General features: G+C 31.6%; 1 protein-coding gene across 2 annotated transcripts in view; it reads left to right on the top strand.

The window, feature by feature from the left end:
- Positions 1-7,645, top strand: part of LOC110092274 (transcriptional corepressor LEUNIG) — a 91,579-nt gene extending 83,934 nt beyond the window's left edge. For both annotated transcript variants that reach the window (XM_020816760.2, XM_020816759.2), the window contains 2 exons: positions 243-449; positions 7,046-7,645. In XM_020816760.2, the coding sequence (XP_020672419.1) occupies positions 243-449; positions 7,046-7,189 (351 nt within the window). In that variant the 3' untranslated portion in view covers positions 7,190-7,645. The remainder of the gene's footprint in view (positions 1-242; positions 450-7,045) is intronic.
- Positions 7,646-24,590: the final 16,945 nt, after the last annotated feature.

Raw genomic sequence — 24,590 nt, 5'->3', positions numbered from 1 at the left:
CAAGTTGTCAATAAATAGTTCCTTTGACGATTAAAAAGCTTTTCTTTTTCCGGAGCTTGTTTCATCTGATCCTGTTTGATGGTCATTATTAAAATGTTTGTCTCACTATTTAAAAATTCTCTATTATTTGGGCTGTCACCTGTAAATTTTAGTTTTTTTTTTCTGCTTTTTATTTAAACAAACTCCTATTTCCTTTAATAAATACTTGGATGTAATTTTATTATCATCTTTCTGTACTCTAGGGACATACAATGCATGTTGATTCTGTTTGCTGGGATCCTACTGGTGAGTATCTGGCTTCTGTAAGTGAAGACTCCGTCAGGGTATGGTCACTTGGCTCAGGAAGTGAGGTAGAATGTGCTCATGAGCTGAGCTGCAGTGGAAATAAGTTCCATTCTTGTGTATTCCATCCTACCTTTCCAAGATTGCTTGTTATTGGTTGTTATCAGGTAATTCATGAAAGTCTACAGCTGTGGAGTTTCCCATTCTGTGTTTATTTAATCAATTGTGGACCCTAGCAATCTACCGCAAGGTTGTTTTTTTTGGCTTGCTATGAATCAGTGTGTCAACAATTTGATATTGATGTATTTCAAGTTCTGACTTATGTTAATGCTTTTGACTGTATGGTATATATTGTAAACCACACATTTGTTGAATCATTCTGCTGAAAAAAAAAAAAGAACACGCTGATAAAATTAATGCAAATTACACCCCTTTCAATTTATCAAACCTTTTGACTGTAGCTTGCCTAGTTTCTCATGTTTTTTAATTATATGTAGTTTCACCGCTCGTGCAGCCTTCCCAACTAAATGAAGGATTTGGATGTCTAGGGTTTTTGAATATATTTTTTGCATCTAATTTATCTTTCATGAAGTACAACCAACACAGGTATGGTACTACAACAACAACAAGCTTTTATCCCACTACATGGGGTTGGCTACATGAATCCATTTTCACCTTTTTTTTCTATTAAGAGTCAAATTCTCATTTAAATCTAATAAAAGATATCATTTTAAATACTTTCTAGTCAAGTCTTTTCAGGTCTACCTCTACTATAACATAGCTCAGATCTAAAACATCAACTCTACTAACAAGATCATCAGAAGGCCGATGTTTTATGTGATCAAACCATCTAAGATAATTCTCTCTAATCTTATCTGCTATTGGAGCTACTCCAACCTATTCACGGATATACTCGCTTCACTTTCAATTTCTAATTTTAAAGCCACTCAGCCACTTGAGCATCCTCTTTTATGCATCCCCTTAACTTATTTTTATGCTTCTCTTTTAATGGCCAACATTTTGCGCTATAAAGCATTGTAGGTCTCACCATCATATTATAAATTTTTCTATTAAGTTTCAAGGGCACTTTTCTATAACACAATAGGCCCGATGCATTCTGTTAGGCTGGTCCAGTCGATCGCATATGGATCGGCCCATGCGAAAAGGCGCGGAACTCTCCGCCTCCTGCATGCATCGTGCAAACCGCCAGGTTGGAAATAGTGGTTTAGGAAGTTTTTTTTGGGGAGTTAAGAGGGAAATTTGAATGTAAGGGCTGTTTAGAGATTTCCCTTTGAATTGTATGCTTTAAATATCTTGATTTCCTAGGGTTAAGGCATCTCGAATTTGGCTGAAATTTGAGATCTCTTATATTTAGGTTTTCTTTTGGGCTCTAGCGGCGTCTAGAGATTTGGGAGAGATAAATCCTCATCTCGAATAGAGGATCAACTGTATCTTGCTATTTTTCGTTTCCCTTTCATCAAGTAATACAAATTATCTACTGTTTTTGTGGTTTTGTGCGGATTTTTGTGAAGAATTCTCGTTGTTTTCAGAAGATTGATAGGAAATACTTGAGTCCTATCACATTCCTCTACTTCAACCATCCAACTTGAATTATACTAAAAATGTCCTTATCTATTTCACCATCAATTTGTAAAATAGGCTTGAGGATCGAGATATCTTATGCATGATGATATCTTAAAGATACTCTTACGTGATTGGTGAGTTTATAAATTTCACATCAAAAGGCAGCTTTATTTTCAAACAAGAAGAAAAGAAGTTAAGATTCAAAGAATTTGGATGACCTAAGTCACCTAACTAATATTGCTATAAAATAATTTGATCTTACTTGGCAAATGAAGAAAATTCTCTATTGATAATGATAGTGGGTTTATTATCTTTGAAATCCTCATCAAATTAGTATAAACTTCCAATCTTTTTAGGACTACCAATGTTCTTCTCTGATCTTTGGTCTTGAAATTCACAAATATTTAGATGAGAAAACAAAATTACAATTGCACTATTTTGATGTTTCTTACTGATTAGAGATTTCAAGTGTGGTTTGGTACATTTAAAATAGAATTTAGATAGAGCCCAGATTTAATTCTAATGGTTCCCATTCTAGCAATAGGTGATACAGGTCCATCAGCATTTTAATCTTAAGGTTTCTAGGTAAGGAAATATAAGATGAGAATAGCTGAACACAATCTTTCATGTAATTTGAAATACTTTGAGTCAATGCTTATGGATTCATGGCCTCCCTAAATACGGGTAAGATTTAGAGAAAAATTATCTTTTGGGGTTAAAAGAAAAGAGATGTTTTTCCAAAATTTCATGATTTGCATAGAATATCCACTTCTTATTTGTTTAGAGAAATATAGCATATTGCCATAGGTTTTCATGTTTAGTCTCTTGTGTTTGGTTTGATATGTGTGAGTATCTTATTGATAATTTTTTGGATTAAATAGACATTTGATGTTATGAGTTTGAGTTGAATATTCGTCCAAGAAATTTTGTAAATAGTACTTTTGAATAACTCTAAATAGGGGTGTAAATGAGTCGAGTCAAGCTAGAGTTACCATTGACTTAAACTTGAGCTTAATTAATTAATTGAGTTCAATCTTAAGCTCGCGTTTAATTCTACGAGTTCAAGTTAGCTCATTAGTTGACTTATTTATTATGAAAAATTGAAAGTGCTTACGATTTCAGCAATTATTATATTTAAATGATAAAAAATGAGAAATTAGAAGATAAATAATAAATAATTATTTAATATTAGGAAGCGATATAATTTTTAAGTATTTTTAATCACCTTTCACTTGAACTCCTAAATTTAAATATATTTTAAGTATATTTTACATTAATATATGAAAATAAGATATAATTTTTAAATGAGCCGGCTCGCGAGTTAACGAATTAAATCAATCTTAGCTCAAATTTGTCTCGTTAGCTTAATCGAGCTTGACTCATGAACTATTTTTCAATCTAAGCTTGAACCGGCACATGAGCCAACTTGACTCAATTACACCCATAGCTCCAATGCTTGTTCATTTATCTTTATTTAGACCTGTCAATATTTGACCCGACCCGAACCCGACCCGGAATTTTCTTCCGCTGCAGCCGCCGTCGGTCCACTTCCAAGTCCGCGGGTCGGGTCGGGTTTACCCGAACCCAAAGCAGGTCGGGTTCGGGTTCGGATAATCGATCCGTTTACAAAAACAGGTCGGGTTTACCCGAACCCGAATATTACCGGGTCAATCCGGGTTCGACCCGAACCCGACCCGTGACCCGAAATTGACAGGTCTATCTTTATTGTGCTTACGGTTGCCAATGCCCTTGCTTCTTACATCAAAGATGTAAAACTCATGACCGAAGCACCGTTGAGCCAATGATAGGTTGCGCTAGGGGTGTCAATTTCGAGTCACTGGTCAGGTTCGGGTCGAACCCAAAACTGACCCGACACTATTCGGGTCAACTCGAACTCAACCCGTTTGTCGGACCTAAACCCGACCCGCTTCGAGTCCGGGTCAACCTGACACGGCCCGAATGACACGGTGCCAACAAAAAATTGTTAGTTTTCGAGTTAAAAAATGGGCCAATCTCCTCTTTTCGGGTAAAAAACGGGTCAATCTCCGGTTGTCGGGTAAAAAATTGGTTTTCAGGTCAAAGGGTCAACTCGAAATCAACCCGATTTTTGAAACGGGTCGAATTGTTGAACCCGAATCCGACCCGTTTCGGATTTAGGTTGACCCTAACTCGGAATTTTTGGGTCGGATTTTCGGGTCATATCAAATATTGACACCCCTAGGTTGCGCCATCGTTGTAATTGATGGCTTTGTTGACATTGACTCTAGATAGCGGTCCATATGGCTCTTGACATCCCTAAAAGTTGTCAACTTGGTAGAATGTGATGCCTCCTGATGTGGTGATGTCACTTTCATCATAATATTGTTCTCATTACCACTTATCACAATCTTCGAAACATCACATGTTAATACCATGCACATAGTAAGATCAATCAATGCTTACTAATTCTACCAATACTCTCCCAATTAGATAGATTACACTTAATACCTTTAATTTGACACCAATTATGTCACATTATCTCTTGGACTCCACCAGTTGAGGCCACCTGGCTAGAGGAGCTTGATTGGCCTTGATTGACTTCGAAAACATCACATGTCCTAGGATTAGTGGCAGATCACATATTTTGCCCAGTCTTTAGCATAAACTGACGCCCTCTAGTAGCTTGGCTTTGAGGGAGTGTCACCCCTGAAAGATAGTGCGCCAAGGTTGACGCTCTTGCAACTTTCATTTTCTAACAATGTTGATAATTAAAAGACATCGAATGAAAATTTTAATGTTTAAAGAAGAAATATAGATATTTAACTTATAACCTTTTATTAATGAAGGCTTGATTGAAAATATGAACTCTTAAAAATTAAGCCTCAGGTATTTGACTAGCTATTCCTCCTGTTGGTCTGGCACCTAACAATCTACTATACTTATTGGTTCCTTAGCTTAATAGTCTTCACTGGCTGTCGGTCCCAGGGAACATCTTCCCTAATTCATGCCTGCCCCACCCTATGCTGACTTACTAGTTGAAGATGTATCATATGTGACATAAATGTAGCAAGAAACATATGAAACATCAACAATAATCATTCAAGGATAAGCTCGGTATGTCTTGGAGGGAATATGACAATTTAATTATGGAATCGTGATGCATTTCTTGAATTTAGTATAACAATTAATACATTTTCATTCATGCTAATATCATTCCTTGGGCATCATAGAGAATTATGTTATTTACTTAATTCAGTTTAGCTTTCTTGTGTGGTCAAACTTTCGAATTTGGCACTGCTTTTGTTGGAGAGTTAACACCCTTATAGTGTAGACAACTACCATTTCATAGGAGTGTTTCTACTTAGACTCATTAGTACACTAATATATATTTTAGCATGTTCATTCATAGAGTTAAGCACTATGTTTATAGTACAAATGGTGAACCCCTTTTCATGACGTCATAAGGTGAAGGATTATTTTGTTGGGTATATCACAAAGGAATTTGAGCTTAATTCATAGCCCATTAGATTCACTGAGATGTTTAAATTTGATTTCATATATTTTATGATATAGTTTTAATAATAAATAAATATATTATGAATTTTAAAAATCTTGCTTATTTTCGCCAAAATTTGCCAAAACCTGAGCAGATTATAGTGGATTTTGTCTTGACAATTTGGAGGTCGGTCCAGGCCGATTTTGTATAACAAATAGTTTGACTAGCCATTAGAACTCTTTTAATGACCTGTTGAAAACTTTTTTAGGGACGCTTTTAGGAAGCATTTTGTTAAGTATTTTTGAAATGATTTTTGTGATTATTTTAGGGGTTCTTTAGGCCTGGATATACCATATTATTATAAATAGTGAACGATTATTGAAAAAATAAATTCAAAGCATTTTATTGTAAAATAATTTTGGAATTTTCATGTGAAGAAACAAAATTTTCATCCAATCATTCTCTCCTTGAAAAGTAATATTCTTGTTATCTCTTATTTGTTCATCATTCTTTTTTTTATTTTTTAGAGATTGAAGTGCAATTGTCGGAGATAATATGAACTCTCCTAAAAAATTCATGGGAATTTTAGTTTGATTTAAGAATATTGTTTGAGAGATTAGATTGCCTAAGCCCGTTAAGATTAGGTGTTTGGGTGCTCTTTCCTGTTAAAGAAGATAATTTATGGCTTATCCTCCGAAAGGAGGGAGTTTGTGTGGCAAGTTCGAGATAGTGAGAATCATAGTCCAGATATTGGTTTCGGGTGGCCTTGGGGTTCGTCTAACCTCATGATTTTGTAATGTTTTCATTTTTTAATTCATCTTTGGCTTGGTTCAATTCCATGCAATTAGTTAATTACTTGCTTATTCATCTAATTATATGTTTTAAAATTTCTTAGTGCTGAATATTGTAGCTGTTATTCTTTTCTTTAGATTAGAGATCATTTGTTTTGTTATCCTTGAAGTTGAAATCTCTTATCCTGGTATTATTGCTAACCATTTTGTGCTTGAATGTGTCTGTGGTAATTAGAATAATTGAACTAGTGCTAAAATTCTAAGGGTGACATTTATATTTGAACTAACCAAGTTCCATACTCTTTTTTGACATTAATCTTTACGTCAACATATTTGTATGTCACCAATTTTTTGTTTTGCTTTATATAGGAAACTACAAGTCTTTTTTAGCTTTCTTTTCTATGAATAAGGTCCTGTGAAGTCGCCTGCCATATGATTCTCCCATAAAGCTTTTGAAATCCTTCAGTTCTCTCACACAAAACATTGTACGGAATTTTTATCGAGTTGTGACAATGTATTTCCTTCAAGTTTTGATGTCAAAGTTAATAGCTGAAGTTCCATACTTTGAAGTTAAAACATGAACCTTTATGTGGCCAACTTGTAAGCAGGCCATCAACTGAAGGGTTGGATAAATCAACATTAGTAATTCTGAAATCATTTGGATGCATAACTCGTTATATCCTGCTGTTCATTTTCTCCTTAATTCAGTCCTTGTTTATCTTTGAGTATTTTAGTTGATGCTTAACAATTCTAAACATACGCAGAGCACAAGAAAGTAGGTGTTTTTTCGTGTAAGTTAGCCGAAGTCAAGAACGTAGAAGCTTTATCAAGTTTATAATCGCCTAAATGATTAGAATTCCATAATAGCTAGTGTTGAGTTAAGTCTGAAACTCTTATGTGCTAAATTTTGCAGTCTCTGGAGCTCTGGGATATGCAGCAGAGCAATACCATGACCCTTGCTGCACATGAAGGTCTGATTGCCGCTTTGGCAGTTTCAAATGTTAATGGGTTGGTAGCTTCAGCAAGTCATGACAAATTTATCAAACTGTGGAAGTGAAAATGCCATATCTTCGAGGGAGAACTGTTGCTGCATCCCCGCACCGGTTCTTTTCTTGGCTTTGTTCTGTTTGAGGCAGTACAATTTAGTGGCCTCAACCCCTAGTTTTTATAGCTAATTCTAACCCTCTGACGCATGGTTCCTGGACATTACAATGAGATACAACTTTGCCTTTGCTGCTGCTGCTGTTCTTGCTCTATTTTGCTTTATGTAAGACTAGCTTTTACCCCTTGGTAGCTGCAGGCTGTTCAAAGCAGGCAAAGCCTTTACTTAGCATTTTGTATATACTTCTGTTATCCTCAAAACTATTTATTCTTTTCTTTTTCGTAAGAATTGGCTTAAGATTTTCTTTTTACAAATATCTGAGTTACTGCGCTATTATTTTTAATTTTGAAATGCTAAATTTGTAATGGAAGTTCCATAATCCCAGTACTGGTCTTAAATTTAGAGGGCCAAGATGCAGCACCGTTCGTTTCTTTTGGAGAGCTGATTTTTCATTTTCCACTACAGTATTGTTTTCTCAAGCTGCAATGAGTTGTATTGGAGCGTGTATCCCTAAAAGCAGTGGCTTCGGCCAGGTGAATCTCTACCTTTACGTTTTCTAATCCAATTTACTCAATGTATTGACACCCCGTAATTCTATTTCATCAGATATACAAAATTGCCTGTATATAAACTCTCTATACATTGATAGCTTGTGTATGGCAGATTGTTATGTTGTATAATGCAATTAACACTTTGTATCTTGCTTCTATAATCAAGTAGATCTATAACTACACAAATGAGTGCTTATTTTATTTTGGAATAAAATTGCGTCCAAAAATCCTGTTGATAAACATATCATGATGGATCTAAAAATCATGACATTTTATAGGAAATTAGAAGACAAAATTTACATCTAAAGATAAGATGGATATTAAGTTCAAAGATGTCTTTCATAAATCTGAATCTATCTTCAAGTTTTTTCAAAATGCCTTCCAGTTTTTTTATTTGCGGTACACATGTTGTAACTTCAACCATCCTGATACATATTCCAAATCTTCTCATACAATTTTCTTTCCTTCTTGTTATAGAATCTTAAATCTTTTGTGGCCATGTGTGTTCCTGATAAGGTTCTGCAATTCCTTTTAGTATATATATGAAGAGAGGGAGATGCTTTTCTTTCCATTGAGCTTGCATGTGTCAGGCCTTTACTTCAATAGAGTTAATAAAGCCCAGAATTTTGCCCTGCAGATTCTTCCATTGAGCTTTGACATTTTTAAGCGTCGGTGTACAATGTCTCAGTGCTTTTAGATTCGTACATCTTGATCATGTGCCATATCATTTTACCGTTCCCTATTCAACGTATCCCATCAGCCAATTATATCCTGGCTTGAGAGAGGGCATTGATTATATTGTTGTTGACAATTCTTTAAAGACAATATGCTCACATGGGCGGTGACACATGCAGATGTAGCGTCTTGTCAGTGGTCCACACATTGCGTGTGGTTTCCCCTGCTTGGTCGCAAAACTGGACTTATTACTTAAATTACCTTTATCGAAGTTTAGCTTTTGGTTTACCTTTTTTTGCTCATACTGTTTTCTCTTAAACAAACATTAATATTAGTATGATTTAGGGTTCGTTTGGGACGGATTTTTTATTGCTTCTTAAATAAATTTTTTAGTACAAAAATTAAAATTTGTGAGCTAGAAAGCTGCTTTATGAAGTAGTAAGAAAGCCGTCCCAAACAAGCCTTAATTAGTTTGTTGATCATGCCTTGAGGATTTTCTATTTTTGCAATTTAAATAGGCGTGGATCTGTTTCAATTTTCTTAGGTGATGATATTTGTCTTCAATTCTGTACTTGTACAACATAGACTTGTCAAATTATGTCAAATAATATATTTTGTATGTATGGATGTCATGATATTGTATATATTGTTTACATTATATAACTTTAAAATTATTTTGTTGATTTTCCAGAAGTTGAGATAGTAAAACAAATTTTTTATATCATATTTAGGCCTTATTTGGGATGACTTTCTTATTGCTTCTTAAAGCAGCATTCTAGTACAAAATTTTTTATTTTTATACTAGAAAGATGCTTTAAGCAGGAGTAAGAAAGCCGCCTCAAACGAAGCCTTAGAATTCATAGTACAGTTTTTTATTGCTGTTTTTGTATTGTGTATAAAATTTTTTATGCTTGAAAGTTGCTTTTGAAAATGGAAAAAAAAAATTGTTCCAAACAAAACCTTATTTGTGACCAGCTTTTAGCAAAGTCGTGAGACTCGTTCTCACATCGGATGCTTTTCAAACTATTGGCCTTTTTTTACTTCAAAAAGGTTGCAGCATATCATCTCTTCTTATCTTTAGGTAAAATTCCTTTCTTCTACTTAACTGGAGAATGAAGAGCGATATTGGACCTTAATTTTATTAAAGGTAGAAGGCTGTCATATTGGCTCCCACCATGTATTGTTGAAATATGAAAGCGTCATTATCATAATCATTATTAATATGGGTAGGCTGTATAGTTGAAAAATATGTACCAAATGTAAGAGATTTGTCTTAAAAATGGGGCCTGAGAAAGGGCAACTCACTCACATCATGCGTTCATAACGTATATTCTTCTTGTTATTTTTTAATTTACGGTAGGCTTCATTTAAATTTGAAACAGATCAATCCAATCTGTCAATGGCTTAATTGTTTACTCGTTTTTGTGTTTTTTTTAGGTTTGCAATAGAGTTTTAGTTGATAAATTACTCATGAACAAAGTATAGTTTGATGAACAATGAGTCAAATTGGAGTAAAAGCATGCTTTTACTCATGGAGAAATTATTTTATGAGTAGACTGGATGCAGAATGTTGTCCGGAGATCAATCAAAATATGTCACATCAGCTGTATCGAGTCGCGGTACCAAGCTATATTGAGCCATGATACTGTGCAGGGGATGATGTGGTGCATTCGATTGATCTCCATACTGCATTCGGTGTCCGCACAGAATTATTATTCCTACTCATGGTCTCATTGAAGGGTTTAATCTACAAATATTAAGAATATCTTTGTTCCATCTTTTTTATCTCCTAATTTGTTATTTTTTGTCCAATCTCTAAATATTTCTATAATTTTATTGTTGCTCTTTGAATTTCTATTTACTTATTATTCCATAGAAGATGAGCCGATTTGTGACCTGATTCAAACCAAGTGGGTTGAATTTTAATAATTAAATCTTTTTTTTTTTAAGGAAGCAGTTGGAAAATGACCCAATTCTTTTACAATTCTACATCTACAAGTATTTGGACCAAAAACAGTGGATGCAATCATTTTACTCTTTTTGGATTTAGACCTAAAAAAAAAAGAAAGTTAGGTAAGGTGCATGCCTGTGGGGGCAAGCTAACCTATCAAAAAGTTAGGTGGTTTGTTGGCTAATGTGAAGCAAAATATTTGGCTATAAAGAAACATGTGATTAATAATATATTTAATGATAAATTAGGGTCTATTGAAGTTGATTTGAGAAAGTTTTCTGCTTGATTACGCTTTAGCTAAAGCTGTTTTTTAAGTTGGCAACTAGGAAGAGACTTGTGAGAGTGGAATTATTTGAAATAGTTATGTAATGGTGATGGAATTGTTCTAGCTGGTTTTGTGGGCTTATTTTAGGCCTTTTTTGTGGGTTTTAGGTAAGTTTTTTTTTTTTTTTTCCTTGGAGTAGTTTGCATCTATGGATTTAGTTTGTTGCTTATTCTAATTGCTACTTATAAAAAAGAAAACAAAAATCCCACTGATTGTTAGTTGTAGCTGGGCCTTTTAGTGAAGATTAAGCAATGGGATACGCAGAAACTTCTGTAATTTAAAGCTAATGCTAGACTCTTAATAACTTTTAGGGGTTTAGAAGTCTAGGATTTTGGGTGGAATAGATTTCTTGTTATTTTTAAAATAGTTTTTTAAGTATAAAATTTGTTGAAAGTAGAAAAAAAATTGCAAATGAAGCTTAAGATGTATTAAAAGAAGTAATTATGTTTATAGCCACAGTAATCTTTAACCATATTTGTGATATTAATGGTTTATTATGGTTCTCCAAACAATTTTATTTTATGTTTGCAGGTAACTTAATAACTATCGGGTTAGAAAATATTAGAAATTATGATTCTGTATTAGATTTTAATGAGAATTTGACTCTTAGTAAGATACATTGAAAAAAAGAAGAAGGATTCATGTAGCCAACCCCATCTTGATAGATAAAGGTTTGAGGTTGTTATTATTTTTTTTTTTCACTTTTGTCATGACCTGGTCAGGATAATTGAATCAACGAGGTGGTAACAAAATGTCGAATGGTACAACATTTCATTTCATAAATAAAATAAAATATAACGTCACAAAACAATTGAAGAGCCACTATTACAAAATTTCATAAAATTATTCATACTATTTTTTAAACTAAATATTTTCATTTGCACGTCTTCTTCTATAGACGTACTCCTCATTTTCAGATATATCTAAGTATTATTGATGGAGCTAACTTAATAACTAAAAATGCTCAGCACTACTATTATCAATAACTAGTGAATAAATTATGTGAAGGTTTTTGTGAAATGGACGCAACTTAAGCACTGCGATGTTTGGTTTTAATTAAGTCCTAAGCCATTAAAGAGTGAAGGTCAATATTTCCCTTTCACCAATATGATTTGCTTTGTTTTAAGAGACACGCTGATTTGAAAATTGGATAAATGAAGCATTATTATTGTTTGATTAGCTGCCAGTTTTTTAATATAAACAAGTGCTTTAATTCAACTCTCCATATTAAAAGGGAACAATTATTTCTCTCACTTAGGCTGGATTTATTTTAAATCAGAAAAATAAATTGTTTATTTAGTAATTTCAGCCATATTTTCAGGATGAAAGAGCAAAAAAATGATTAGTAAATTCAGCCATAGTTTCATAAATTTAATAAATTTATTTGTGTTAAGAAACATAAATTGTTTATTAAGTAATTTCAGGCATATTTTCAGGTTGAAAGAGCAAATAAATGATTAGTAAATTCAGCCCTATTTTCATAAATTTAATAATTTCTTTGTTTGTTTATCTCAAATGAACAATAAAACCAATAAGAAACATGAAATGCTTATTTAATAAATTTAGCCATATTTTCAGGATGAATGAGCAAATAAATAATGATTTAATTCAGCCATTTTTTATTAATTTAATATTTTTTTGTGTTTACCTCAAATTAAAAATAAAAATTTTCAGATTTAAATAAGAATTTGATTCTAAATATAACACAATAGAGAAAAAATTTATGTAGTTGATCCCACGTAGTGCAATAAAAATTTTTGTTTGTTATTATTGCGTCAAATTAAAATTAAAATTAAACTTTTATTTAACATAATAAATAAAAATGCAGCTCATTTTGACTTAATGATTGAAACTTTTTTTTTTTTTTTAAACAAGAGTATATACCTGCTGCCAGCTCAGCTTGTGAGTCCTTGGCAAAGTAACTAATCTCTCGGCTGACTTGGAAGAGACACTCACTCTTACATAACCTCCTAGCCCACACTTATTGGGACCCCACTTAAGAGCCGATGTCGTCCAAGAATCCTATATGTTCAATCATAAAGTTTTAAATTTAAATCTTAATATATAATATAAGAATTTATGATTAAATTTTCATTTTTTTTTTTAAAGGCAAAGAATATAAGGATTGTAGAATTGACAAACTAGTGGTTAGACCTACCCATCCTTTTATTTCAATGCCCTATGAGTCTATTTGATTAATCTCCTAAAATCTGAAAAAAAAAAAAAAATAGGATTTGATTGATGAGAGATTAAAGGTTGTACTTAACCTCTAATTTAAAAAAAAAAACTAAAAAGTGTCACTTCATATCCACAACACTAAAAGTCCATTTTTGAATTAAAAAATTTATCCAAAATGTTCCAAAATTTACATTAAGATGCGTGTTTATTCATAATTATTATTTTTAAATAATTATGAGTATAGAACTGCAGATGATTATATGAACAGGTGTCGTGTTACAAATACCTCCATCTTATTTAACTAAAAAATATTTTGACCGTTTCTTTTTTAATTTAGCTTAGTTCTTTGATGGCAATAATTGGTGGCAATCAAAACCATTAGAGTGTGAAATCACTCGAGAATTGACGACTTGTGAAGAGATTCTCCATCCGCACATTATTAATTGAGAAGAAATCCTGAAAAGATGAGAGCAAAGTCCAAAGTCAAAAGCCACAAAGATGTAAGAGTATGAGAATCGTATGACGCGACCACACCTTGGCAAAACTCAGGCTTCATTTTAGTACGGTTAAATTCTTATTTTTATTCTTTATTTTAATTATAATATAAAGCAATTTTGGTGATTTTTTTGATATTTTTAAATATATTATCAATATTGTTATTGTTAAATCTTAAAATATTCATGAATTATACTTAACTATATTGAGAATAGTTAGTGAAAAATGACAACAACAAAAAAAGAGTAAAAAACTTTGAGATTTCAGTAAAATAAACTTGTGTAAAAATAGTTACCCAAATTGAGCTCACCCTAATTTAAGGATTTGGGGGATTTGGGTTGGCGGGTGCGTTACATAATTGATTAAATATATAGCTATATATAAAATAAGAGAAAATATAATATTTGTATAGCATGATTGAAGAGCCGATTACATCTAGTAATCTATTGAGTACTCAAGTAGTTAAATTTCATATCAATAGTTTGTCATCAGAATCTGCTACTCATCATAGTTGTCACGAGACTTAATAGATAATAGTTGTCAAGGCCGACTATTAGGCTTTACAATCTGACTAGTATAAATTCTTTAATAATGGTCGCCTAGTCTCTATGAGTTCTCTCATGAACATTGAGTATAAAGCCGAGCTGATTTTAGCTTGAACCAAGTCAATTTAAACCGGTTGTTTTGAATATTGGAATGTACAACCATTGATCACATTTGACCTTTAAATCATTTTTTTTAATGAGTTGTGCCAATTATTGTTGGTATACAATTCAAATAGCTTATGCCCTGATTATCTCCTCCTATGTCAATGGAGTCACACTTAGTTCAAAGGAAAAGTCTTGCATGGAATATATTTAAGAAGACAATTATATTAAAATTTGTCCTAAATTATATATTGATGAGATTAAAAATTATTAGATTTACCTTAAAATTGATACTATAAATAAATATTTTATATTAATCTCAAAATATGAGCTAGCTCATTTATTATTTATATATATATAATTGATAAAAATTTTAATAAATTTTAATATATATATATATATTAAAATTATACCCTAAATATAAAGTTATTAAGCATTTTTAAGAATTATATCTCATTTTCATTTCTAATATTTTATTATTTTTATCATTTTATTTCAGCTTAAATTAGAATTATTTTCTCTCTTTCAAATAAATGAGCCGCCGATTCATGAGATAACTTGAACTCACACAAATAAGTTTGAGCTTGAACTCAATTAATTAATCAAATTAAAGCTCAAGTAAAAAAAAAAGGAAAAAAAAAACCTCAAGCAGGCACGACTCGAACTAAGCTCCACTTGTTTATAGCCCTGATAATATATATAGGGTTTATAAATAACATTCTAGTGTTGATAAAAATCCTAATTTATTTAAAAAAATTACTAATTAATCATAATTGAAGGAAATATAATAAGTAATATTTAAGTATAAATTCCATTATCATTGAACTCCTTTTTTTTTACTAAAATCAAATCATATGGGATCATGATGGATCTTTCTCTGATTTAGCTTGAAATATTTTTGGCATGTTTTAATTCTTCTTTTTAAATAAAGGATTTGAAAGAAGTGTAGATATTGGTGCTCTCTTGACTTAGCTAACATCAGACGTCCTTTTTTAAAGTTATCTTTTGAATGAAGGAAATCAGACTGTGATGAATAGGCTCTTTTCTTCTTCTTTTGCTCTTTTAGTTGGGCTGATAATTTTGTTTCAATTTTAAACTCTTTTGATAATTATTTAAATTTTGAATAAGGCAAAAGTAAAATTGATTTGATTTTTGACTCAATAATTGCTTGAAACTAATTTTTAATTTTTTTAAGACTCATTTTTCAAATCTTAAAGAAGCTTCTAAGATCAATTTTGGAGGATAAAAACAAGGCTTTTTATTGGATTTTTCGAGATTTTTTGGGCCTAAAGTCTTTGTACGAGTTACAATCCTAAGATCTATCTTATAGTTAGGGAATAGTTGTCAGCTAGCTGACTCTAATCGTCAGGCACCTCTCTGTCATTTTTCAACCCAATCTACTGATAACATCGAATGTTTTGACTGCCTCTTGTCGCTCACTCTAGTATTCTCGAATCTTCCCTGTGCATTTGACTCCAGCCTTTTTTCGCCTCTACACCCCTTTACTTAAGAGCATGATTTTCATAATCAATTATAATTAATTATTCTATTATTTCATAATCATCCTTTTTTTTTTTTTTTTTTTTTTTTTTTTTTTTTAAAATTTTTTTTTTTTTTTGCTTCTAATAACTAACTTCACCCTATTCATTTATGAGAAGGATTGTCCTAACCATCTTCGACCTCCCATATATATTAATATTCCTGTGATTACGGCTAGAAACAAAGAGAAAATAAAGAATTGGTGTGTGTATATGTAATAGGGGGTTAGGTATGAAGCATGCTGAGCATATATCGTATGGGTTCTCAGTTGGAATTAGGTGGAGATGATTGATAATTTGGTTTTAGCATGATATGACATTAAGATGATTTGTGAACTACCCTCTTGTCTTGTCTTACTATTATGGTCAACCATTGCTTGGGTTTCTTGATTAAGAGGGTTGATTAAGAAAATTCTAATGGTGAGCCCCATTGAATTAATCATATGACCTCCTTTCTTGCTATTTATAAGGGCCTATATGAATTTTTTTTTTTCATCATCTTAATTTATTTAGTAGTTTAATTATTTTTAATTATTCATGTCATGATATAAAATAAATATATTTTGTTGTAATCTCTCTCTCTCTCTCTCTCTCAACTACTTAACTTTTAATTAGATCATACCTCTTCAATGTAAAAAAGAAATATGAGCCTTGATTATTTGAGATCTAAAAAATCTAAGTAATGATTAAGTCAATGATAGGAATAATCAACAAGGCTCTATAGGATATCATGGTCCCTTTCGATTGTGATTATAACATTATTGTCCATCCAAAATATGATTTTTAACATAGCTTCTTCTCTTCCTACAAACTCAGCACCTTTGTCCTCATTGTCGTACTCACCACTTCTGATATGGTTGCAACTTATGAGTGTAAACAAACAAATGATGATTGCTAGCTAGGGTCTTCTTGATAGTTCAAGTGATTTTCAAAATTTTAATTTTATATGAATCAATGCATTCAACAACGATAAGTGGTTCATGCATGTAAGATTAATCGTCATAGGAGAGAACTCGATGGATATAGTTGGAAGCTAGATTTAAAGTGGTTCTTCCTCTTGACTTATGTCCGGTACTGTCGAGAAATAAAAATGAACCATTTTGGAATGAAACTACATTAATAATAAGCTCTTAATTTTTCCTATCTCTCTCTATTTTCTGGTCCCTATTTCCCAATCCCCACTTCATCTTTAAGGTTTTAATTTATGCATCAATTTCCTTCGTTATGTAATCGCAAAGGTTGAAGAAATAATAAGTTTGAGGAGACTAGTTAGGATTGTCAAGCTGAGTGGTAGGTGTGGAACATTACATGTCTTCTCATGATAACTACTTGTACATTAATAATCATTTTATATAGGGGTAACATGGGTGTGGGTTTTCAAAGTATATTCATCAAGCTTCATACATCAATTCATTTTTGTACAAGCGATCGCTATATATCAGATGATAACATACTGACAAGGTCATGGTAAATGCGGCTTCAATGTAACATCAAATTTCTAGGAGCTTCATTAGGTGCTTGATATAAAAGGTGTGTACGTGTTTATGATCCCTTTTACATTCTAATATAATAAATTTGAGCAAAAAAAAGATATCCACATAGAGATAGCATTCACACTTCATTCTCATGCATCCTTCTTCTCTACTAATTTTTCTTTCCCCTTTTTACTCTAATACAACAAAACCCAGCCTTTGATGCCAACAATAACCTCCAGCTCATCTGTAATAGCCTATATTTTGACTTAGCTAAATAATTTTTTTTATGGAGTCATTATAAGTCCAAATCACAATATATATTCATATAATCATTGGATTAGCACAGAAATAATGCAGAAACAAATTTATTTAACCGAGTCAAAATACAGGCTATTACATCATCAATGTTATCATTCATATGCTCTTTGGTCTCCTCCCTTCAATCACTAATATCCTTTATAATGACTGTTTTTGTAGTAGTTTGACTAAATGTAGTTTGATTTGAATTTAGTAAGAAATTTCATGTTATTCAATATGTATGATAAATTTTTATGCATATTTGGAAAATTCTTCTAGGACCATTGTGGCGCTGTCATAGTGGCACTTTGGTGCTATCCTCTTTGTTGAATGGGTGATAGAAAGCTGGTGATGGGGCGATGAATATCTGGAACTCTAACATTAAGGTCCTTATTTGATGCTTGAAAATCTCCTCTTGGGTGTGTTGTGGTGTTGAAAAAAATAACGTTACAACACGTACTAGGCCAATATTTTATATAAATATTTAAATTCATTTCAAAAACTCATTTATCATCTCATTTACCTCACTGGGCTAGGTGAGAAGAGAAGAGAAGAGGAGAGGAAGAAGAGAGTAAATGAAGAGAGAGAAGGCAGATTCAGGGGATCCTCATGTTAGTTTCATCTGTCATACCACTTGAAAAATTTGTTCTTCTCATGATAGATTATCATTACCCTACCTCTAATTTCAATGATTTTATTCTTTTTATATTTTCTGAATTTGAATTTGATAAGAACTTGTAAATGTGATGATATCTCGATATTTAGTGAACTTTCATCATGTAACTTTTAACATGTTACAGTTCTACTCATTTTGCACGTGTTAATATGATCATATTAATTTTTTATCAAATATTTATAAGTTTTGAGGCATATTCTCTAATTTAGTAAGATAAATAAGTTAAAAAAGTTATAAATGATTATTGCATCATGTTTAGACAAAGTGAATCACATAAATATTCATTTTGGTTCATTTGATAATATGCTAAAATTCATTGTTGTGATTACATAATATGTGAAAATTAGGCATATTGCATTACCTTGTGAATATCTTTATTTATTTGCATGTCATTTCATAGGCTAATGAAAAATGATACAATGAATTGTATATTGAGTATAGCTTTAAATGTTAATATGCTGTATATATTTTTTGCAATGTGTGTATGTAAGAAAGTTTGGTTACTACTACTGTATATGATTCAATTTGCGACGATATGAAAACTTGCAAAAGAGCTAAGGTAGACTGACTAGTTTTTCTTTAAACATAAGATTAGTGGTGTGAACTCGATACATGATGAGAGATATAAAGGGATACGACATAATGCAATGTTATTCATGATGACCATGCTGACTCACCTGACATAATACTATATATAGCATTAGAACATCTAATGTGCTACACATGTATTGTGATATTTGACCGTGCATAATATTCGTCAATTGTGTAAATTATCCTTAACAATTGTAAGTTTTTTTAGATTTATTAATTATGACGTGGTTATCTTATAATTAACATATTAAGCTATTAGAATATGAAATCTTATATAATAATTAATCTTAAATAAAATAAAATCAGTCTAATAAAATTAATTAGTTTCATTAAAACAACAGTCTTGTCAAAGAAAGTATTATGACATGCCCTATATTTCTTCTTTGTTGATGTGTTCCTCTGTCTATCATGCATGTTGCGGAGTTGTCTAAGCCGTTCTGCCATTTTTGCATTGAAAATCCACCTTAGAATCATTATTATGATGAATTTCAAGGAATATGAATAAACACACTTAGGTTTATATTCGTTTGAGATAATTTTCTAAAGCTATTTTTTAGCATAAAAATTTTTAATTCAAAAAATTTTTATACGAAATATGATTTAAAGAATAGTGAGAAAGCTCTCTCAAACGAAATTTTAATATAATATTTTTTCAGCCCGTTATCCACAATGTAAGTAGACATGAGAGCTTGTGCCATAGAAAATAATGATCACCCAAATCTAAATAAGACTTCATTTGTGACCGTTTTTTTGCTACTTTAAAAATCTGATTTTTTGTAAAAAAAAAATTAATTCAAGAAATTTTTGTAAAATTAGAAATTTTTTTACTAAAAAATCGTTTTAAAAAACCGTAAAAAAACTATTCCAAAAAAAAAATTTGAATTATGATACATCACATTTCATATAAGAGGGATATATGAAAAATGACAAGTCTTTTTAGATCTGATATTTTTGGCATATCACAAGACTTTTTAGAAACATGCAAAAATCTTAAGAGCAAAACCTTCTTTATAAAATAGAAGTAAAGAATATTCCAATATCTCTGATGTATGGAAGCTGCACAATTTAAGGATAAAACTTAATGGAATCCAGTACGAGGGCGTTGCTGCAGGAGTCCCATCAGAAAGATCGTAGCAGATCCAATCATGATAACTCGGCACTTCTTTCTTTAATTTTTTTATATTTCACATAATCAAATTTAATTTTTTTTATTATAGAAAGTTGTCAGTAATTGTTATTTTTAATTCAATAAAAGAATATGCAGCACTGTATAGTTCATTGAATGAGAGCCTTATCATCTCTCTACATAATGAAAGATTATTACGTGCGGAGATAAGATACAGAGAATCGTTCAATTTTATTTCTGTGAATAATAAAAACACAGTGATGAACAATAAAATCATAGTTCACTGCGCTTTTACTGTTCATAGAGACAAACTAGACTCTTCTTTACGTCAGGTCTCCGCACGTAATAATTTCTCATCCATAAGACATACTATAATAATAACATCAAACTTTTATTCTATTATATGAGATCGGCTATATGATTCTTTTTTCTCCATTATGTCATCTTAAAAATTAAATTCTCATTTAAATCTAATAATGAAAGCCCATTTCTAAAATATTCTAATAAAGTATTTTTAAGTCTACGTATAACTTTCTTAATATAAATCAAATCTAATACATCTACTTTCCAAACTTTTCACATATATGCTCATTTTGTATCATTTCTCTAAGAGTAAAGCCACTCATTCCATAAGCCATACTTATTATTAATATTTAATAATTAACAATTAAATTCATTTAACATTTAAAATAATAATTGATGAAATATACCAATAATTTAATTATAACTTTGCATTTTTTTGTAGAAATATTGTGTTTTCTAAGAACAAATAACTTTCTACTAAATATTTTGAAATTAAAACCTTAAAAGAATCCCAATTAGTTTCCATATGAATGTGAACTGATTGCTAAGCTTTGAATCAATCAGATTTAATTGAATCCAAGCTAAAAAGACTTGGCAACTATATTATTAAAAAAACAGTAGCAGGTCTTTCTTTTATTTTTTTCAAAAGGAAAAGTTGTGATTGTTCAAAGTAAAAGGCTTGAACGCAGCATTAATTCAACCTATCATGCGGGGCTTCCATTTTCTCACCCGTTCAAAATATTTTTGGAAGACAAAAATGTCAAACTGTTCAATGTTTTGAATATTAATTTGCAAGTCAGCAGCCTATTTGGAAGGTGCATAAAGTTTCATTTGGGAAGATTTTCCTACGTTTTTTAAAGCAGCTTTCTAAAATAAAGTCTTTGAGACGTCTTTCTTACTGCTACTTAAATCAGCTTTTTAGTCCAAAAATTAAAATTTGTGTACTAAAAACTGTTTTAAGAAGCAGTAAGAAAGTCATCCCAAATGAGGCCTAAATTGCAAATTTAGAGTAAGTTTTTAAGTAATTTTGAACTCGAAAAACTTAATATGTGTGAACGTAAATTATCATACTTAAGAATTAATGCGCGTATATTCGGGTACAAGATGAGACTAAGGTCGTATAATCATGAAAATGATCCTAAGTAAAGTTCACAAATAAGTTTTTTAAATGTTGTAAATCAATGATACTGACTCACTATATATGTTTGGTGAGGCCAAAATTTCAGTCGTTGATCTACGCGAAATAGGGCATCCTAAACAAACATACTAATTGAGATGACTAATGAGGATTTATTTAAGGAGACTATAAGTTTTTGTAGAGATAATTGTCAAGTCGTTACATGAAAAGTAAAATCTTTTAAAGTTTTTTTTTTAAGTGTCATAAATTATTTTTCAAAAAAAAAAAAAAGCAGTAGCTTTCTTACAACTAGAACTCTCTGAAAATTTTGATTATAAAAAATTTCTTTCCATAACAAAAATTCTTAAAACACTTAAAGAAACTTAAAAAACGGTAAAAAAGCATAAGAATGAGTAATTGATTAATGGATGCTAAAGATAATGAGTCAATAGAGATAAAAATAAGAGACAAATAGAACATGGTCGCTAAAGATATATTTTAGCTAACAAGATTTAAGTTGATGTATGGATGATTTGTTTGCAAAAAAAAAATCAGAATGTTGTAATTGATTAATCATTCAATTTCTACAAAATGTATGTCGTAGTTGCATTGAATTTGGCTCGACTACTATTTATTTATATCCTTGAAATATTGTTGTATGCTTCACAGATATGTCGGGGTCCTAGGGGGCAGCACACTTTTCGACCTGTCAGATGTGTTTAAATTAATAAATAAAATGACAAATTCTCTTTACTATTTATCTTTGTATTTGGTTCATCGTTCCCTAATAATAACATTTCTACACAATGTATTTAATTATGCTGAGGGCAATTACCTAAAGACTATAGTATTTTAAAACTTTTAAGGCTGGCAATTGCCTAAAAATTATTATGATAAAGACTAAAAATAAATGAATGAAGATAAATTACCTAAAGAATCACGCACGAACTATTATTACGTCCTCTGACCGAACGTAGATCTACGTTCGGTCAAATGATTGTTACTCGATTTTTGCTCGGTATTTGGTCGGTATTGCTAGGTATTGTTTGATAATAACGAGGAATACCACTATAGGAAGACCAATACCGAGTAATACCGAGCAATACAAAGTATTATAAAAAAATACCGAGTTTTTCTAGGAAAAACTATGTATTTTTTGGTATTACTCGGTATTGCTCGGTATTTTGTCTTCACATAATGATATTTATCGTTATTATTGGTATTGCTCGGTATTTGCTCGTTATTTCTCATTTTGTGCCTGCGATCTTAGTGCTGGCCGAACATAGCTCTACGTACGTTCATCGGACCAAATAAAAGTTCAAGAATCACGTAATGAAGATTTTTTTTTTTTTTTTTTTTAGGGGGCGGCAATAGCCCCGTTCGAGCTAATGGAGGATCCGCCCCTGCATCCTCCTATTTAAAAAACTAATAAGAACAAAAAAAAAAATCATAAAACTCAGTCCAAATGTCAAATGCTCACCATCAACATCTAAATAATACATATTTTAGTTCACATTTGAAGTCAAAGAAGCTTCTCTACGAGATTATAAATTACAATTTAAAGCCATTGTTATATGTCAATTCTTTTGATATGTAAATATTACGAGCAGCAAAAAATCAAACAAGGTAGATTAACATGAGAAGAATATAAGCTTATAGCAAACTCTAAAGCCTTTTAACAGATGCCACAACAACATTTCATGGCCGTCGTTAAGAAAAATAATTGTCGGTATGACTATAGAGGAGTCTAATTATTCTAAGAGTAGCAAAATAAATAATATTAAAAATTGAAAATTGTCAAATTTTTAATATTATCATATCTAAAGAAAATTTGGATAATATTATTCAAATCTAATCTTGTTATAATAAATAATATCAAAGTTGATTAGAGAAGTCAACTGCGGAGCTTGTTTTTAATTATTTGATTATATTATTTTTATTTAGAATATTTAATAAATTGGTAATCCATTATTTAATTATTTATTCATTTTTTACTTTCTCCGAACCGGGCAATAAAAGCGAACCGGTCGGCCGAGCCAAAAATCCCCCGCCGTAACCGCACAGACAGCGTTAACTCTCAATCAGATGGCCCACCTTTGCGTGGTCCAACTTCCTTTGTGGATGCCGAGAAGAAAAATGGTCGAAAGCTTGACGACCTGAGAACGTCAGCTCTTTATCTCGGCACGTGTCGGTGGTCCCTCGATTTCCCGTATGACTTCGGGCGGTCAAATGACGGTGCTTGACAGGAGACGCGTGTCCTGCGAGTCTCGAACCGCGGTGGCAAACTTGATCGCTGCCGCCACCACCCGACCGCCGGCAGCTGCCACATTTTCTCCCACTGAATCATTGGAGGATGGAGGCTTCTTCAGTTCTTCGCATTTTATTTCCTCTTTCCAACAAAAAAAAAACACTCCACCGAATTGCTTGTTAGAAAAATTAGCACAAAAAGAAAATAGAAAAGAAAGATCAGTAGCTTGGCGGCCTTTTAGAAACTTTTTTTTTCTTCCTTCAATTAAAATAAATTTGGCAGATAAGATGCATGGTCGATGATGGCTGTGATCATGTAACAATGTGACCTACAGGTTTGGGATGGCCGACGATTTAGGTTTAGCTTGCGACAACTTTTTTATTACTTTTTAAACTAAATTCTTAATTTTTAAAATTTTTTTTATCAAAAAACTACTTCATAAAGCAATAAGAAAGTCATCCCAAAAGAAGCCTTAGAGCCATGATGATGGTGGTTGGGGTAGACTGCAGTAATAGGCCATGAAAGAAGGAGAAATTATTATGTGCGGTCACTAGAATGTCCAGAGGCCACATCACCTGGCACACAGTTGTACATAGCAAAAAAATAACATGGTGCATCCTGGTTCGCCTCTGGAGACCATCCTGTAACCGCACAGAATAATTTCTCCTCTTGAAGCCATCAGTAACTGAGTGAACTCGTTCACCTTCGACAACCAAATTAGATTTAAGGATAACATAATCTTTTATCCTAGTCAGAAGAGTGTTCATAGAAGAAGCAATGATGTGTTATATCATGTTGTTCCTTCGCAATCATGTATTGTAAATTATAAGATTTGATATTGTAAGTATAGTTATCTTATGGTCTTATGGCTTATGATAAGGTTAATTTTTAAACTCTGAAACATGGAATAATGATGCATTAAAAAAGTATTATTGCTTGTTAGGCAGGGTTTTTCAAACCAGAAACATAGAAAAAGAAAAAAAAACAAAAGAGATAAGAATAATATATAATAATATGATATTAATTTATCTATTTTTTTCAAAAAATAATATTTTCTTATGTGATAAAATATGCTCTCAATATTTCTCAACCTTTGTAAATATTAATAAATGAAAGATATTTTTAATCTAGCAAAATGATATTATTTAAGTTTATTCTCTGAT

Source organism: Dendrobium catenatum, unplaced genomic scaffold, assembly GCF_001605985.2.
Source record: "Dendrobium catenatum unplaced genomic scaffold, ASM160598v2 fragScaff_scaffold_1381, whole genome shotgun sequence".
In the NCBI taxonomy this organism is placed as follows: domain Eukaryota; kingdom Viridiplantae; phylum Streptophyta; class Magnoliopsida; order Asparagales; family Orchidaceae; genus Dendrobium; species Dendrobium catenatum.
This window is presented reverse-complemented; position numbering and strand designations above follow the sequence as displayed.